A 17,480-nucleotide genomic window follows, 5' to 3' on the forward strand; every position below is an offset into this window, starting at 1 on the left:
TAGAAGGGGTCTTCTAGTCAGTTATCAGACATTGCCTAAACACCCGCCAGCTGGCCTAGTTCACATCTTGGGTCACATCTCAGTCCTGCATAAACTACTGCATGACCACTTAGGTGGTCACCTTGATGGTGTTGTGAGAGCTGTAGGTGTGTCACTGAGGGAGACCTCACCACCTCCACCCTAACTGTGTGCAGGAGGGACCCATGAGACGTGAATGCATGGATGAGTTTCCAACAGGAAGCACTGAGAGGAAGGAGAATAGACCCAGCAGGGGTGTTGGGAGGTGTTCCTAGAGACCTGGAGGAGGTGATTGGAGGAAAGCAAGGGCTGAACTCCTGCAAGGTCTAGCTAGGGTGCCAAGAGGGTGGGGCCAGTAGATAACTGGGAAGCTAAGAGCCAAAATACTGAGTTGGAATTCTAGCCTCTCCTGTGGTGACTACACCCCTGTTGGCCTTAGGGGGTGGGCTGATCCTATCAGTTTCGAGGTGCTGAGCAGTGTGCTCCATTCTGCAGTGCTGAGAGTGCCCCTGTCTCCACAGACAAAGAATCGGCGCTGCAAGCTGCTGCCCCTGGTGATGGCTGCCCCCCTGAGCATAGAGCAGGGCACGGTGACCGTGGTGGGCATCCCCCCAGAGACTGACAGCTCAGACAGGAAGAAGTGAGTAGCTTCTGCTTGCCCTGGGACAGCAAGGCTGAAGGCCTTGTGTGTGTTGGCACATTGGCACGCCAGCTCTGCCGAGGCTGAACGCCATTTGCCCTTTGGTGTTTATCACAGGATGGGGTTGGGAAGGGTCTGTGTCTGTGGTCTGTCTCCCATCATGTCTGTCCTGTACCTGTAGCTTTTTTGGTCGAGCGTTTGAGAAGGCAGCAGAAAGCACCGGCTCTCGGACTCTACACAACCACTTTGACCTCTCAGGTGAGTGTCTGCCATGGCCACACTTCTGCCCCTTGCCTTCCACCTCCCGCCATGGAATTAGGCAGGCTGGTAGGTAATTAAAGTACCTAACCAGCAGCCCCTTGTCCTACCAAAACAGCCCCAGGCAAAGCTGTTCTCAGCATCCACAGAACACTGGCTTGGAAGCTACAAGCCTGGATGCAACCTTGCTGCCCTCCCCTGCGATCATTTCCCACCCCTGAAAGGCAAGCCGTCTGACTCTAGAGCCCAAGCCTCACTGGCCTTGAACTCAAAGCACAAGTCACTGGTTTTATGTCCTCCCCAGAAGTGGACACAGACCCTGAAGCGCGGGACAAAGCAGGGCTGATGTGGCCTGCATCACTGTGGGGACAGGCATTTATGCCAATCCCTGCCCAAGTCAGTCAGAGGTGTCACATGCCTTGTGTCCCGTCTGCTGGCTGACATTGTTGGCCTCTCCACAGCGCAGCCAGCAGATCTGAAGTGGGAGTATAGTGGGAAAAGATGAACTCAAATACTGCAGAATGTTCCAGCCTGGCGGGAGCCCGCAGTGTGGAATGCGATGGAGAGTTGTCGTCTCAGGGGGAGTTCATGTGCTCAGCCTAGTTTCTCACTCCTCCCCACTCACAAGATGTTTTCCTTTCATTACTCCAGTAATTGAGCTGAAAGTTGAGGACCGGAGCAAGTTCCTGGATGCTCTCGTGTCTCTGCTGTCCTGAGGGTAAGCGAGAGTGGGCAGTCCTTGGGCCTCAAGCCCGGCTCCTGCTTTGTCTCCCTCCACAGAGGCTTTACTTGTGTTTCAGATCAGAACAGGGTTTGCAGATTTTTCCCAGGAATGTCTGTCCTAAGAATCCAGCAGGGCCACAATGGAGCACTTCTGAGAAAGCTTAATTTCATTAAGTACCTTTGACCCTTCAGAACAACCTCAAATTTTCTTGAATGCCCACACCATGGGGCTGAGCATCATGTGTGACACAGATTGCCCTGGGCTGGAGCCCACAGAAGTGGCACTCTGGGCTGTTCTGCTCTTAGTCTTTGATAAGAAATCAAGCTGTTGACAAGTACCCAGCTGCAGGTCACAGAATGTTGGCTCCGCATGAGTCGTCATCTGTGGAGAGCTATCCTGAGAGGCCTGCTGCATGTGTGGCCCAGAACATCTCCCTAGCAATGCCCTCACTGTCCTCCCACATGGTCCTTCTCTTTGAGAGACCACATTGGGAAAAGGAAGTGGGGTTTTCTGCTGTGCCTGTGTAACCTCCTCAGCCGCTGTTTGTCAGGCAGCCTTTCCAAGGCTCTGACACAAGGAACTGCCCTATCCTTGTTAAACTCTGAGCTGTAGGGGACCAGAATGGCCTACTGGGTTTCAGGGACTCCATTCTGTCAGGGTAGCCTGAACATTGAGGGCCATATTAAGGAAGGTTTCTAGACTGGACCAGGAGATCCTTGGTCAGACTTGCAGGTAATCAGCAGTGACCCTGGGCTGTGTAAATAATCAGTCTGACTCCAGAAAAGAGCCAACAGCACCTTGGCCCACGGGTGGCAAGTGTGTATTGACTTGTGGAGAGCGGCATGTGCCAGGGCTGACCGGAGGCAGACCTCCCTCCTGCACTGTGTCAACAGCACTGCTGTGTGTGTGGCCATCCAGCAGGGGCGTAACAGCAGGGGAAGGGGAAGATGCTGCTGCATGATGGGGAAAGCAGTGGAGACTGGCCAGGCAAGGGAGGGGCCCTTGTCGAGCCATGAAGCCGCCCTGGCAGGATAGTGGCCAGGCAAAGGACTATCAGGTGAGAAGGGTCTGGGTACTTCATGGGGACAGTGGAGACGCAGTAGGGGTGTGGGAGGACAGTGATCTGGTGGCCTTCCACTCCACACTCACCTTCACCCTACTGTGGAGGCTGCTCAAGCAGATCATGCAAGGCCTTGCTCAGTCTGTTTGATGCATGGGAAGAAAGGATGAATTGTGTGAAGCCTTTCTTTTTTCTTCCAGAATTTGATTTCTCCGGAAGTGACTTCCTTTTCCTTTATTTATATCACCTGGCAAGACACATTTGAAGTTTGGGACTATGGTTTTTAATGAAATAAAATGTTCATTTGCGGTTCCATCCCATTTGTTCCTAAGACCTTAGTCGGTACTTGGAAGTACTCTGAGCCTTCTGGGGACCCAGGGTAACATTGTTCCTGGGTGCTGCCATTCTCCATGCCAGATAGGAAATACAGAGACTCTCTACTCAGATAGGAAATACAGAGACCCTCTACCCAGATAGGAAATACAGAGACTCTCTACTCAGATAGGAAATACAGAGACTCTCTACTCAGATAGGAAATACAGAGACTCTCTACTCAGCCCCTGGGCCAAGGTCTCCCCCAGCTGCTCTCTTGGCCTCGTGATGGTAATAGGCAGAGGCTGGGCCGGCCCTTCAGTACCAAGTATCTTCACAACCAGTACCTGCGATGGCCACTGCCAGCCAATGCCGAGGAAACTCAGTTGCCTGTAGTTCTTTGTGTAGAGAAAGGTCTCATGGGCTTTTCTCTGTCTGGTTTGACATGGTTGTTGGTGTCCTTGTTCAGCTCACACTTGGGCAGTCATGTTGGTGAGACTTTATGGGTGTAGCTTCTGATGTTGCTAGGAGACACAACCTCACAGAACTCCCTGGTCCTCTGGCTCTTACAGTCTTTCCACCCCCTCTTCTGCAAGGTACCCTGAGCCTTAGGTGCAGGAGTGTTTTGAAGATGTATCTATCTGTTGATCTTTGCTGTTCTGACTGGGGTAAGATGAAATCTCAAAGTTATTGTGTATTTCCCTAGTTACTAGGGAGATGAACATTTTTTTGAGATATTTCTTAGTCATTCTTTTTTCTTCTTTTGAGAGCTCTCTATTCAGGTCCCAGGCCTATTTTTAGAAAGGGTCTTTTTTCTTTTCTTTCTTTCTTTGTCTGTTTTTTTTTTTTTAAGTTCTATATGTATTCTGGATATTAATCCTCTGTCAGATGTACAGCTGACAGAGACTCTCTCCCAACCTGTTTGCTTCCTCTTCACTTGGCTGATGTTTCTTTCTTTTTCTTCTCTTTCTTCTTCTTTTTTGAATTTGAAGCAAGTTTTAATTAAATACTAGCCAGGACCTCTGGTCAGGTCCACTCTGGGGCCCCAGGAATTGGCCTGGTTGGCTGTTTCTCTAGCTGTTCATGAGATCCCACTAGTCAGTTTGGGGCCTTATTCCTCAGGCAAGTTCAGTTCTATCTAGGAAGTCATTTCCTGCACCTGTATCATGTAGACTACTGCCTATGTTTCTTTCTACCAATTTCAGTATTTCAGGTTTAGGTCCTTAATCCATCTGGAGGTAGTTTTTGTGCAAGGTGATAGATATGGGTCTAGTTGCATTCTTCTGCATGGGGACATCCATTTTTTCCAGAACCACTTGTTGAAGTTGCTTGCTTTTTTCCAGTGAAATGTATTTGTCAAACATTAAGTGGCCGAAGTTACGTGTACTCATTTGGGTCTTTGATTTTGTTCCATTGATCTACATGTCTGTTTATGTGCCAACACCATACTGATTTTATTACTTTGTCTCTGCAATATATTTTAAGATCTGTAATGTTAATCCCCGCAGCATTGTGTGTGTGTGTGTGGGGGGAGGGATTGTTTTGGCTGTCTTTGGTCTCTTGTTTCATATGAATTTTAGAATAGTTTTTTCTGTTTCTGGGAAGAAAGAGATAGGGTTTTGATTGAGATTGCACTGAATCTGTCAATAGCTTTTGGTAAAGTGGTCATTTTCACAATGTTAATCCTACCCATCCATCCAGGAGCAGGGGATGTCATTCCATCTCTAGTGTCTTTATCTCTTTCTTCAGAGTTTTAAAGTTTTCATTGCAGAGGTCTGTCACTTCCTTGGTTAGGTTTATTCCTGGATATTTATTATTTTCTTTGAGGTTATTGTGAATAGGAGTGTGCCCATGATCAGCTTCTCTGTATGTTTGACATTAGTTCACAGAAAAGCTATTGATTTCTGCAAGCTGATTCAGTATTCTACCATATTGCATTTGATTATCATTTATAAAAGTTTTCTGATAGAATTTTTGTGATCTCTAATAGATAGTATCATATTATCTGCAAATGAGGGAAGTGTGACTTCTTTTTTTCCAATTTGTATCTCTTTAATATTTTTCTCTGACCCTACTGCTGGTACTACTTCAAACAATGTCAAAAAGGAACAGGACAGTGGACATTCCTGTCTCATTCTTGACTTGTGGGATTTGCTTCAAGCTTTTCTCCATTTATGATGATATTGGCTGGGATCTTCTCATATGTTGCTTTTACTGTCTTGAGATATGTTCTTTTTAGTTCTACATTCTCCAAGACTTTCATAATGAAGGCATGTTGGATTTTGTCAAAAGCTTTTTTCTATGTTTATGTAGCTTATTACATTTATTCACTTTTGTATGTTGAATTGTCCCTGCATTTCAGGGATAAAGACAACTTGGTCATATTGTGTAATATTTTTGATGTATACCTATATTTGTTTGCAAGTATTTTATTGAGTATTTTTGAGTCTATATTCATCAGGGATATTGGCCTATAGTTTTCTTTTCTTGTTATTGTGTCTTTACCTGCTTTGGATGTTAGTGTAATACTGGATTCATAGAAGGAGTTTGGGAGTGCTTCTCCTGTTTATGTTTCTTTGAATGTCTGGTAGGCTTCTGCTGTAAATTATGAATCCATTCAATACCCCAATTTCTCCAACAGATAGGCCATCATTTCCTGTATCCTATCTGACCACAATGAATTAAAACTTAAAATTGACAGCAGAAAAACTTGTAGATGGATCAAGAAACAAAATCCACTGGTCTGCTTCCTACAAGAAACACACCTTAGTTGTAAAGCTAGGCACCACTTTAGAGTAAAAGGTTGACAAAGAACTCTAATCAAATGGGATCAGGAAGCAAGCAGGTATTGCTGTCCTCATATCTGACAAAACAGAATTCAAACTAAAATTAATCAGAAGAGATGAAGACAGACACTTCATTCCAATCAAGGAGATAGTTAATCAAGGTGACGTCACTATCCTGATTTTTATTATTTTTGCTTTTGACTGGGTTTGGATTTGGCTGCTGCACTAAAGTTAGGGAATCTCATAGGCTAGACCATGGAGGAGGGCATGAATGTGTATGGAGTAGGTTGAAATTGAGTCTTTGCTGTTTCCTGCTGTCTGTGCCGCTAGCTGGCCTAGGAGCTTCCAGGAGTTCTTTTGTCTCCCCTCTCTCTCACTACCCTGCAGTAGCTCTGGGATCACAGTCACACTGTGTGTCTGTCTAAGCCACAGTTTGTTTGTTTGTTTGGTTGGTTTTGACTTTCTGAGACAGTTTCTCTGTGTATCTCGGGCTGTCCTGGAAATTACTCTGTGGACTAGGCTGGCCTTGAACTCAGAGATCTGCCTGCTTCCCCTCCAGAGTGTTGGGATTGAAGGAGTGTCCCACTACGCCTGGCACGTCTGGTTTCTTAAAAACACAGGTGCTGGGGATTCTAACTCAAGTTCTCAGACTTTCACAGAAAGCACATTTACCACTGAGCCAGCTCCCAGCCCACAATACCATATTTTTATTCCTACACAGAGACTGTGCAACACTGTGGGGGTGATGGCTGCATGAGTGCAGTGAAACGACAGAGACCCCAGAACTAGGCCCACACAAGTTTAGCCAACTCACATTTTTACAAGCATTCAAAGCAACTCAGTGACTCAAGAGTGAAATCAGTGACTGTCCCAGACATGAGTTCATCACTGTTCACTGAGATGGGGAGCTACCCAAGTCTCTTTTAGATGAGAACAAAAAAAATTGGGGGGAGACATAAAAGACCTACAAAAGCGTGCTCAATAACAGGGAAAAAAATGACAAAACTGATGTTCATAAAAATTAGCCTTTGGTTTGTGAAAGACCTGAAAACAGGTTTAAAAAAGCACATAGAAATGGCTGTGCTACCACAGGCAACCAGAATGCACCTACATGCCCCAAATCCAACATTTTTTTTAAAGATTTATTTATTTATTATGTACACAGAAGAGGGCGCCAGATCTCATTACAGATGGTTGTGGGCCACCATGTGGGTGCTGGGAATTGAACTCAGGACCTCTGGAAGAGCAGTCGGTGCTCTTAACCTCTGAGCCATCTCTCCAGCCCAAATCCAACATTTTTAAACCAAAGCAACCCAAGTAGAAATTGAACAAATGAGATTTCTCTCCAGAGAAAACGGACCATGAGCAAGTGAAAGGAGGTTCCACATCACTGTCGATCAGGCACGTGAAAAATAGGATCATGGGATCAGGGATTTAGCCCTGGGTTCGGTCCTCAGCTCCTGGGGGAAAGAAAAAAGAAAAGAAAACTAGGATCATGATGGGACAGAAAAGACATTACCACCGAGCTCTGGTGAGGACCCAGAGAAAGCAGAAGGCTGCACTACTACGGGAAAGTGGAAGGACAAGGGCACCCTCGGAAGCTAAACTTGGAAGGCTGGGGAGATGCATCGGTTAAGAGCACTGGCTGCTCTTGTACAGGACCTGGGTTTGGTTCCCAGCACCCACATGGCAGCTCATAACCATCCCTAACTCCAATCCTAGGGGATCCAACACCCTCTTCTGATCTCTTTGGGTGTCAGGCACACATGTGGTACACAAACATACATGAAGGCAAAATACTCAGAATACATAAAATAATAATCTAAAACAGTAAAATGTATATTACCACATAATCCAGCAACTGAGCATTGGGGACTTTATCTCAGAAAACATGAAAATCATGTCCCTACAAAAACATGCACATGGCTGTTCACGAAAGCTTTGGTTTTTAGTTTTTAAGAATCCTCCCCTCGGGTGCATGCATGATGTACATATATATGGAGAGAAAAGGTGTTCAGTGAAATGACAGAGACCCCAGAACTAGGCCCACACAAGTTTAGCCAACTCACATTTTTATAAGCATTCAAAGCAACTCGGCCCCACAAGAGTGAAATCAGTTTTCTTTCTCTCTCATTCTCTACCATACTCTTTTAGATAGGGTCTCTCACTGCATCTCATCATCTTAGCTAGACTGGCTGGCTGGTGGCCACAGGGACCCCCACCCAGTGCTGGGGTTATGGACACACATTGGTTGCCATGTTCAGCTTTTATATGTTCTTGGGCTCTGACTTGGTCCTCATGTGTATGCAGAAGTGCTTTACCAACACGGAGTCTTCCCCTCAGCCCTCAAGGTAGTGATATTTGTAATAGGCCCAAATTGGAAACACCATAAATGTCCCTAAGGAAACTGGAGACCAAGTGCCATGCTACAGTCACAGAGTGAGTTCCAGGACAACCAGGGCTACAGAGAGACCATGTCTAAGAAAGGGAGTGTGGGAAGCTGGAGAAACGGCTCAGGGATTAAGAACACTTATTGCTCCTGAAGAGGGCCTGGGTTTGATCCTAGCACCCACACATTTGTTCACAACTGTACCTATAGTTCCAGAGGAACTGACTCTCTCTTCTGACTTCTGAGGGCACCAAATGCAGGCACAGTACATACAAGCAGGGAAAACACCCACCCATAAAATGAATAAGAAAGTCTATACACATGTAAATATGTATGTTGTGTTAGTGTTATATATGTGTGTGTGGATGTATGTTTGAGTTTCTGCATCAACAAAACAAAAGAGAAAACTACACGAGTATTTCAGTAGATGCTGAAAATCACTGAGGAAACTCAATAGTCATTCACATACTGAATAAATTAACAATGAAAAGAGGAATCTACTCAGAAAGAATGAAAAGTACTTGGGAGATCAGAAATGCAGTGTAAACACCATCACCCAAGACGTGTTTCTGAAAATCACACCCTGTAGGCAACTTAAGGTTTATTCTAGCTGTAGAGGTTCCAATCAACATTCTAGAAATGGAACAGCAATGCAGCCAGAGGAGACCAGGTCACCTCATGCAATGCCCTTGGGTTCTATGCAAGTTGTGTGAACTCAATTGGTCAGTTTTTTCTTTCTTTTTGAGATGAAGTCTCACTACTTAGCTCTGGCTGGCCTCGAACTCATAGAGATCAGCCTGCCTCTAGCTCCCCAGTGCTGGGATGAAAGGCGTGTGCTCCAACTGGCCAGTTTCCATAGAGTTGTATTTTGTGCTGTGACTGTAGCATGGCACTTCATCTCCAGTTTCCTTAGGGACATTTATGGTGTTTCCAATTTGGGCCTATTACAAATATCACTACCTTGAGGGCTGAGGGGAAGACCCCATGTTAGTAAAGCGCTTCTGCATACACATGAGGACCAAGTCAGAGCCCAAGAACATATAAAAGCTGAGACTAAAGGTGTGCACCACCACGCCCTGTCCAACCATACATAACTGTGAAGAATTGTCCTTTTTGCAAATATTGGATTCAGCTTGCATTTTGGCTTGTGAGCTGAACTCAGCATCGTTTTGACTTTTGCCCCATTCTTCTGTGGTTGCATGCCAAGCTTGCATTAGCTTTTCAAGATGAAACAAAAATGTTCCTTACCTTTTCAGTCTCTGAAATCATTGGCTCATGACTGGAATGATTGGCTTCTTCAAAGTAAGAGTTTGCTTGTGGAGCTGTTTAAACAGTGTGAGGGGCTGTACATAAGGATTTTAAATCACTGACAACATTTGTATAATTTTGTAAAACCATCAAAATTTGAAATCTTTCTTTTAGGTTCATTCTGTTTTGGAAAACTGTGTTTTCCCAAGAAACCCAGTCTATATGTTTTCAATTTGGCTGGCAAAAGTTGACACAAAAGTTGGGGTAATGCTGTGGTCCTCTCACAGCCTAGGTTCAGGTCCTGAGAGGGGAAGGGGTATCGACGTGAAGAAATGAACTGTTCAACCACCTCATTTCACACAAGTGGCCAGCCAGAATAGCTCCACCCATCTTTATACATAAAAAGCATGTTTTTCTATACTAACAGACTTGTTTTGCCCACCCTCCAACGTTAACCTCCAGCAAAAACAAATATGTCAATATGTTTTTCCCCCTAACTTTTACATCAAAACATCTTTTAAACAAAAAACAACACTTTTCATTTTGCTAGCTTGGCCAAATACTGAGCCAAGTACATCCTGTCTTACAAAACCAAAAGGTGATCGACATAGGCAGTTTCAAGAACTGCAATATTGTTCAAAACTTAACAAAGCATGTTTACAGAAACAGGTGCTCTGCCTCTGATCCTATCAGCACTGAATCAGGACAGCTCCCAGGGCCTGGAGCAACAGCTGGCATCCCCAGACAAGAAACCTGACAAGCATCAGCTTCCAAAGAATTTTAGGGAAAATACTGGAGAGAAAAAAAAATGTGGTTTCTGGGAATGATGACATCTGTCCCGTGTGTGACTGACAGAATGACACTGAAAACCGCCAAAAGAATCATCAGTATTATGAGAGAGAAGAGAGGGTGCAGGCCACGCTGTCCCTGAAGTCCACTGGTCTTTGCCAAGTGAGACTGCCCTGTGGGCTTTGCCTCATCTGGAGACCCGTTGGACAAGTACTCGTATACTGGTCCAAAACTAGGCCGCACAGCTCCCAACAGGGTAAAGTGCTTGATTTGCAAGCATGAGGCCCTGAGTTCAACTCCCACAACCCACATGAAAAGCACACTGTGGTCTCAGTGTTGGGAAGGCAGAGGCAGGAAGATCTGTGGGGTTCTCTGGTCATCCACCCTAATTGGCAAGAGCCAGTGAGAGACCCTGCCTCAAAAGCAAGGAGACAGCTCCTGAGGATTGATATCCAAGGCTGACCACCAGCCTCCACACACATGCACACATGCGCACATGCACACATGCACCTCCAACACACACACACACACACACACACACACACACACACACACACACACACACGCTGACTCCCAGGGGCCAGAGAGATGGCTCAGCAGTTAAAAATGCTTGTCTCTTTGGCAGAAGACTGCGGCTTGATTTCCAGGACCCACATGCTTGTCACAACCATCCATGACTCCAATTCCAGAGGATCCTGTACTCTCCTCTGGCCTTGGCAGCTACTGAGTACAAACATAATGCACATACACATGTGCAGGCAGAACACTTATACATAAAATGAATAAAATTAATTTAAAAAAAATACCACTGACTACCTAAATCAGTGTAGACTACAAGGCAGGTGCCTACAGTACCAGCAGCTTCTCAGGCAGAGGCAAGAGAATCTCTTTATCCCAAGAGTTCAGAGTAACCCTGAGCAGCAGAGGCGAGCACAAGTCAGCACGCCCATTCGGAGACCCCATCCCTTTCTGTGTTTTCTTGTCTGTGCCTCCTCTCTCTCCCCAGTTTTGTTGTTGTTTTGTTTTGTTTTGGGTTTTAGTTTTTCAAGACAGGGTTTCTCTGTGTAGCTCTGGCTTTCCTGGAACTCTCTGTAGACCAGGCTGGCCTTGAACTCACAGAGATCCACCTGCCTCTGCCTCCAGAGTGCTGGGATTAAAGGCGTGCACCACCACTGCCCAGCTCTCCTCTCTGTCTCTTACTAGAATTTCCAGGAACTTGCTTTGCTGTTAACATCTCTGCACATTCATGGCCTTGCTGCCTGTCATCTGATCTGACACAGGTGGTGTACTTTCGTGGCATGCCTTTCTGTCTTTTGGCCTTCAAAGTCTTAGTCAGTGTCTCAGAAAGGCCTTTTATACTGCGGTCTGAACATGATGACGCTCCTGTCTTCTGCATGACAGGGTTGAGAGGTGAATCCTAGCCAGAATTGTTTAGGACACCAACCCAGCGCCTTTGTGAAGGCTTCATGTTGCTTCAGAGAAGCAAGTTCTCATTCCCTGGGACTGGGTTAGTCACCACCACAAAGCAAGGCTGCCCTGTACTTCCTTTTGTCAGTCATGTGTCCCCTGCCCTTTCTCTTCCTGCCGCAAGCTAAAGCAACATGAGGTCTTCACTAGAGGCCAAGTGCATTCCAAGGCCACACTCTTGGTCTTCTCAAACCTGGAACAAAGAAAGAGAAAATCTGTGTAAATTAACTGATCTCAGGCATTTTGTTTTATTAACATAAAATAAGACATTGCATTTTCCTTACCCAGAGTACTTGACCTTTCATGACCTTTTATGTCTTCTGTAATTACAGCTGCATTTGAATTTATTTGTAATATCCTATGTTTCATCTCCACATGCTGATTTCCATCTCCTTTTCTAAGACGGGATGTAGCCATGGCTGGCCCAGAGCTCCCTATGTAGATCAAGCTAGCCTCAAACCCATGGAGATCTGCCTACTTGTTTCTTGAGTGTTGGGATTAAAGGTAGGCCAACTCCATCTTCTTTTAAATTAATTAGTGTGAGTGTGTGTGTGTGTGTGTGTGTGTGTGTGTGTGTGTGAGAGAGAGAGAGAGAGAGAGAGAGAGAGAGAGAGAGAGAGAAAGAGAGAGAGTGTATGTGTGTGTGTACAGGGTTATGTTTCTTAGTCCTCATTTTCCTGTCTATCTTCTTGTCTGTCCCACATCCTGTGTCCGTCTCAGTCATCACTCTGTTATGTAAATAACGTAAGAATTTAGTGTCCTTGTCCCCTTCCCACCCAACACCAGAAACTTAGGTTTTTTAACCCCACTACACACTGTTGCTTCCCACTGCTCTGTGTCTGATGGGCAGAGTCCATGAGGGCCGAGAGAGAGTGCCCCTCCCACCACCTCCCTACCCTCAGACTGCGCCCACGCCCAACTTGCTAGACAGAGATCCCAGGGGCAGGAAGTCAGTATAAGCACAGGGCGGGCACCCTCACAGTTCCCAGGAGCTGGGCCTCAGATCCTATCTGTTCTCCCTGCCTTTGTCCAGCCCTTAGGACTTGGCACCCAGACCTGGCCTGGGTCAGCACTGCCCAAACAAGGCAGAAGCCAGAGCTGGGCATCCAGGGCCAGGTCATACTGTGCCAGGAACATAAGGCCACTCTTGGGCTTGCAACCCTCACCAACCCTCTTGGAAGCCAGGGCTCCCTGGATTGTGGTGTGCGTCCCTTCTACCTTCAGCTGTGGGGGGAGGCTAGTGATATGAAGTCACAACATGCCCACACGGCTGGGCATGCCTGGCGGACCTAGACACTCCTGCCTAGTTATTTCTGGTTCAAAATAGCCATTTCTGGATCAAAACACCTTGCGTGACTAGGACTCTGTGGCTTTGCATGGTTGCGTAAAGCACACGCAGCCGTGTAATCTACGTGCATGAGTGGAGTAGCCACATGATTTCCTGTACACATGCGCAGCCCACCCTTTATAAAGCCAGTGTCATTTTTGCACAGGTCTCTCTCCTTTCTCTTGACCATGTGTGTTTCCCACAGGCCTGTCATGTCTGTCTCTTCCTATCCTATCTCAGTAAAAACTCTTCTGTGGATTTGTTGTGGTTCGGGACATTTCCTTGCAGGGTAAGAGTGCCAAATAACTAACAGCTAGCAGGGCCTGGAAATGCACACTCATGTGTTCTACCATCCAGTTGTTCTTTATATTATACCAAAGATGCCCAAGATGGAGATTGTAGCTCATGAGTGGTCCTGGCCAGGCTCACCTGCAGCACATGCTGTGGAGCAAGCTTCAAGTTGCCCAGAAGGCTGCCACTGCTCATATGCTTTGCTCACTTCATCCTCCATCTTTTCTTCCTTGCTCCTTACCCTGGCTCTGAGAAACTCTGCCTTCCACTCTTCTCTCTAGCCACAAGGCTCTGCTTGCCTCTGGAATTTGCTCCAGTCCTTACTACACCTGGTTATGCAAAAAGACCTATTGTCCTGAGTCAATAGCTCTGCAATGCTACTAGGCCTGAAGGCAAGGGATGGTCGGAGCTTTATTTGCACAAGAAATAAAGTTATGCATCTACAGTCTGCCTGTCTCCTAGGCCTTATGTGTGGGGAGGGGGGATGTTAGTTACCTAGTGGATCAACAGTAGGTCTGAGAAGCTTAGCTGTTTGCCAATGTGGCCTAGTAGTATATGGGCACACAACAATCTCATAGCAGAAGACAGCTGATCTATATTACTAAGCTAAATAACACAAAAATATTCCTTGATAAATGGCTTCCTCTTGAAGGACACCTTGGTCAGTCAAGGTATAGCTTATTATATACAGCTAAATCTCTATAATATATTCTTGTGCCTCATTGCAATATACATTCCTCCCAGCACCCAGTCGGTGTCACAATCTGGTGGTATTGCATAGTCATCCCTTATTGGATGGGCATGATCAAGAACTCTGACGGTGCTTGTTACTAGGCCCTCAGGCAGACTCTGCACAATCAGGAACTCTGACAGAGACCAGGAACTCTGACAGCGCCTGTTGCTAGGCCCTCAGGTACACTCCAGGTTGGCTCATAATTAAGTATGTTATGTGCATGCCTTGGCAACTGGTTTGAGCCAATTTCCTTGACTCTATGGGCCTGTCCTACTACAGTGTACCAAGCCAGGGATAAAGGAGACCCTACAGCCTAAAATGACAGGGAACAGGGCTACCTACCTAGGAGGCCAGGGAGTCACCAAGAGAAATCAGCTGTTCTCAACCACCTAGCCAAGGAAATGGGGACAGGCAGGGGGAGCCTTTGGGCACAAGCAGCATCATGAATAGCTTGGGGGCTAATGCAGTAGGAAAAAAAATCTATGTGGAGGCCTGGAAGGGAGCTCATAGGGTCAAAGCTACAGAGATGGCCACACTTAGGTGGCCACTCGGAGCTTAAGGAAAGGAAACATCATTGGGAGGCTGTGTATTATGAAACCTGACTCAGTGCTCACTGGCAGAGGACAGTATATTTTTTTAATGTGGAGCTGAGGATCGAACCCAGGGCTTTGCACTTGCTAGGCAAGCACTCTACCACTGAGCTAAATCCCCAACCGTTTTTTTTTTTTTTATGATTTTTTTTAGATTTATTTTTATTATGTATACAGCATGTATGTCTGCAGGCCAGAAGAGGGCACCAGATCTCATTACAGATGGTTGTGAGCCACCATGTGGTTGCTGGGAATTGAACTCAGGACCTCTAGAAGAGCAGTCAGTGCTCTTAACCTCTGAGCCATCTCTCCAGCCCCGTGGACAGTATTAAGATGTAGTGGGACCATTAAAAAGCCCGGCCTGGTGGGAGTTGGTCAGAACAGTGGGCACTCTTGCCTTTGAAAGGCCTAAAGTGGTTACCGTGGGAACCTGAGAGCAATACCAAAGAGAGGCCATAGCCGAAACTGCTCTGTGGCTTCTCATTTCACCTTTACTACAGGATCTCTTGCATGTGCTCTCAACCCAATGCTGTCTACAATCATGTGATTCCAAAGGGGCCCCTACCAGAGGCTCAGTCAGTGGGGTCACCTGACCTTAGAATTTTCAGCTTTGTGAACTGTGAAATAAATAGTCCTTTCTTTTTGAAGTGCCTTGCCTTGGGTATGTTGTTACAGCGATAGAAAATAGACTAATAGAGAACAGGGTTAGGAATAAGACAGGCGTGGTGGTGCACGCCTTTAGTCTTAGCACTCAGGATGCAGGGGCAGGCAGGTCTCTGAGTTCAAGTCTAGTCTGGTCTACATAGTGAGCTCCAGGACAGCCAGGGCTATATAATAGAGAGAACTTGTCTCAACAACAACAACAAAACAAACAAATGAACAAAAAAACACTAGAGGTTTCTGCCTCTGTATAGTGAGAGAATATGCCCCATCACATTCTGTCCATAGCTCAGCAGCAAACAGTCAAGTCAGGGATAGAAAGCTTTGCTAGCTCGTGTGAGGTGCTGAGTTTGACTCTCCACCAAAAACAGAAGAAGAAAACCCACAGAGAGGCAGGAATGCATAACCCCAGCACTGGGGAGGTGGAAGCAGAGGTTCAAGGCCAGCCTCAGCTGCTGAGGGAATTTGAGGCCAACCTGGTCTACCTGAGACCCTGTCTCAAATAAAGAAAAACAACTAAAACCCAACCAAACCGAACAAGACTATTGGTGAAATTATTAAGGCCACTCCCTGTAGTTAAAAGGGAGGTTTATTTTGTGGAGTAACTTAACAAATGAAGGGATAGGTTGCAGGGTCTGGGAAAGGTATGGCGCAGTCCAGCAGTGATCACACAGTGGCTGAAAAGTCTTTCCCCCAGTCACAAACAAAACTATAAACTAGCATAGTGGCTCATGACTTTAATCCCAGCATTTGGGAGGCAGAGACCAGCATGATCTACATAGCGAGTTCCAGGACAGCCAGAGCTATGTAGTGAGACTCTGCCCTGTCTCAAACAAACAAACAAACAAACAAACAAACAAACAAGCCACACTCAAAACTGGAAAGCCAGGCATATAGCTTAGACCTGTAATTTGAGCGTGTGGGAGGCTGAGGAAGGGGGGTTACAGCAAGTTCCAAGGCAGCCTGTACTACATAGCAAGACCTTGTCTCACCTTCCCCTACTACTACCGACACACACACACACACACACACACACACACACACTCTTGCTGTGGAACACTTGTTTAATGCACAGATGTGTTGCATTCTTTCATGTTGCGTTTGTTTAACTCTATTACTTTGCCTGTCTAAGACCCCTGATTGATCTAATAAAGAGCTGAACAGCCAATAGCAAGACAGGAGAAAGGATAGGCAGGGCTGGCAGGAAGAGAGAATAAATAGGAGGAGAAATCTGGGAAGAAGAGCTCAAGGAGTGAGAAAAAGAGAGGAAGATACGGGGGCCAGCCACCCAGCCTTCCAGCCAGCCATGGAATAAGGTTGGAAGTAAGAGACACAGAAGAAAAGGAAAAAGTCCAGAGGCAAAAGGTAGATCAGATAATTTAAAGAAAAACAGGCTAGAAACAAGCCAGATTAAGGCCGGGTATTCATAAGAAATAATGTCTCTATGTGTGATTTATTTGGGAGCTGGGTGGTGGGCCCCCAAAAGAGTAAAAAAGAGTAGGAAAAATAACCACCACCACCACCACCACCACCAAACACACACACACACACACACACACACACACACACACACACACACCCCTAAATTGGACCCCATCAGAATTTAAAACTTTTCTACATCACAGGACACTGCCGATTAGTGTGGACATTAGCTTTTCCCAGGGAGGAAAAAGCCTCCTTTTTCCACTGGGAGGTTTGCAGAGGGTTCCAGGGCCCAAAGCTGGTGGCTGAATCCTGTCCCCAGGCCATGTCTCCTTCGGGTGTGTAGCTGCTTATCGGCACCCTCAGAATCGATGTTTGACCCCTCTTCACACTCCTTCTAAATGTCTATCGATGACTCTCTAAAATCATTTTCTGGCTGCTATGGGCTCACTCATAGCTCTCCACATCCTCACTCATGTTTACTGGGACTTGGGAAGACAGGGAAGCAAATGCGTGGCTCTGTCTGCTCTCTCAGACTTGGTCCCAGCCCTGATGGTCCCTGCCTCACTTCTGTCTCTTTGTGTCTTGTGTAGTGGGTAGCCATCCCAGCCTTGGCCTGGAAGTTCCAACCCCCATTGAGGCTTCGTAATGGTCACGCCCACAAGGCGGGGCTGAGGGAGGAAGCTGAAGACCCAGGATGGAGAGGAGAGGCTTCTCTTGGTTCTGGGACCCTGGACACTGGAGGTAGACCGAGCAGAGTTCTCCA

The 17,480-nt window shown here is 46.3% G+C and overlaps 1 protein-coding gene across 3 annotated transcripts in view; it reads left to right on the top strand.

The window, feature by feature from the left end:
* The window catches only part of Cdc45 (cell division cycle 45), a 36,485-nt gene extending 34,851 nt beyond the window's left edge, over positions 1–1,634 (top strand). For all 3 annotated transcript variants that reach the window (XM_036197407.1, XM_036197409.1, XM_036197408.1), the window contains 3 exons: positions 540–658; positions 840–916; positions 1,568–1,634. In XM_036197407.1, coding sequence (XP_036053300.1) covers positions 540–658; positions 840–916; positions 1,568–1,632 — 261 coding nt within the window. In that variant the 3' untranslated portion in view covers positions 1,633–1,634. The remainder of the gene's footprint in view (positions 1–539; positions 659–839; positions 917–1,567) is intronic.
* Positions 1,635–17,480: the final 15,846 nt, after the last annotated feature.

The sequence above is a fragment of the Onychomys torridus genome, chromosome 8 (genome assembly GCF_903995425.1).
Source record: "Onychomys torridus chromosome 8, mOncTor1.1, whole genome shotgun sequence".
In the NCBI taxonomy this organism is placed as follows: domain Eukaryota; kingdom Metazoa; phylum Chordata; class Mammalia; order Rodentia; family Cricetidae; genus Onychomys; species Onychomys torridus.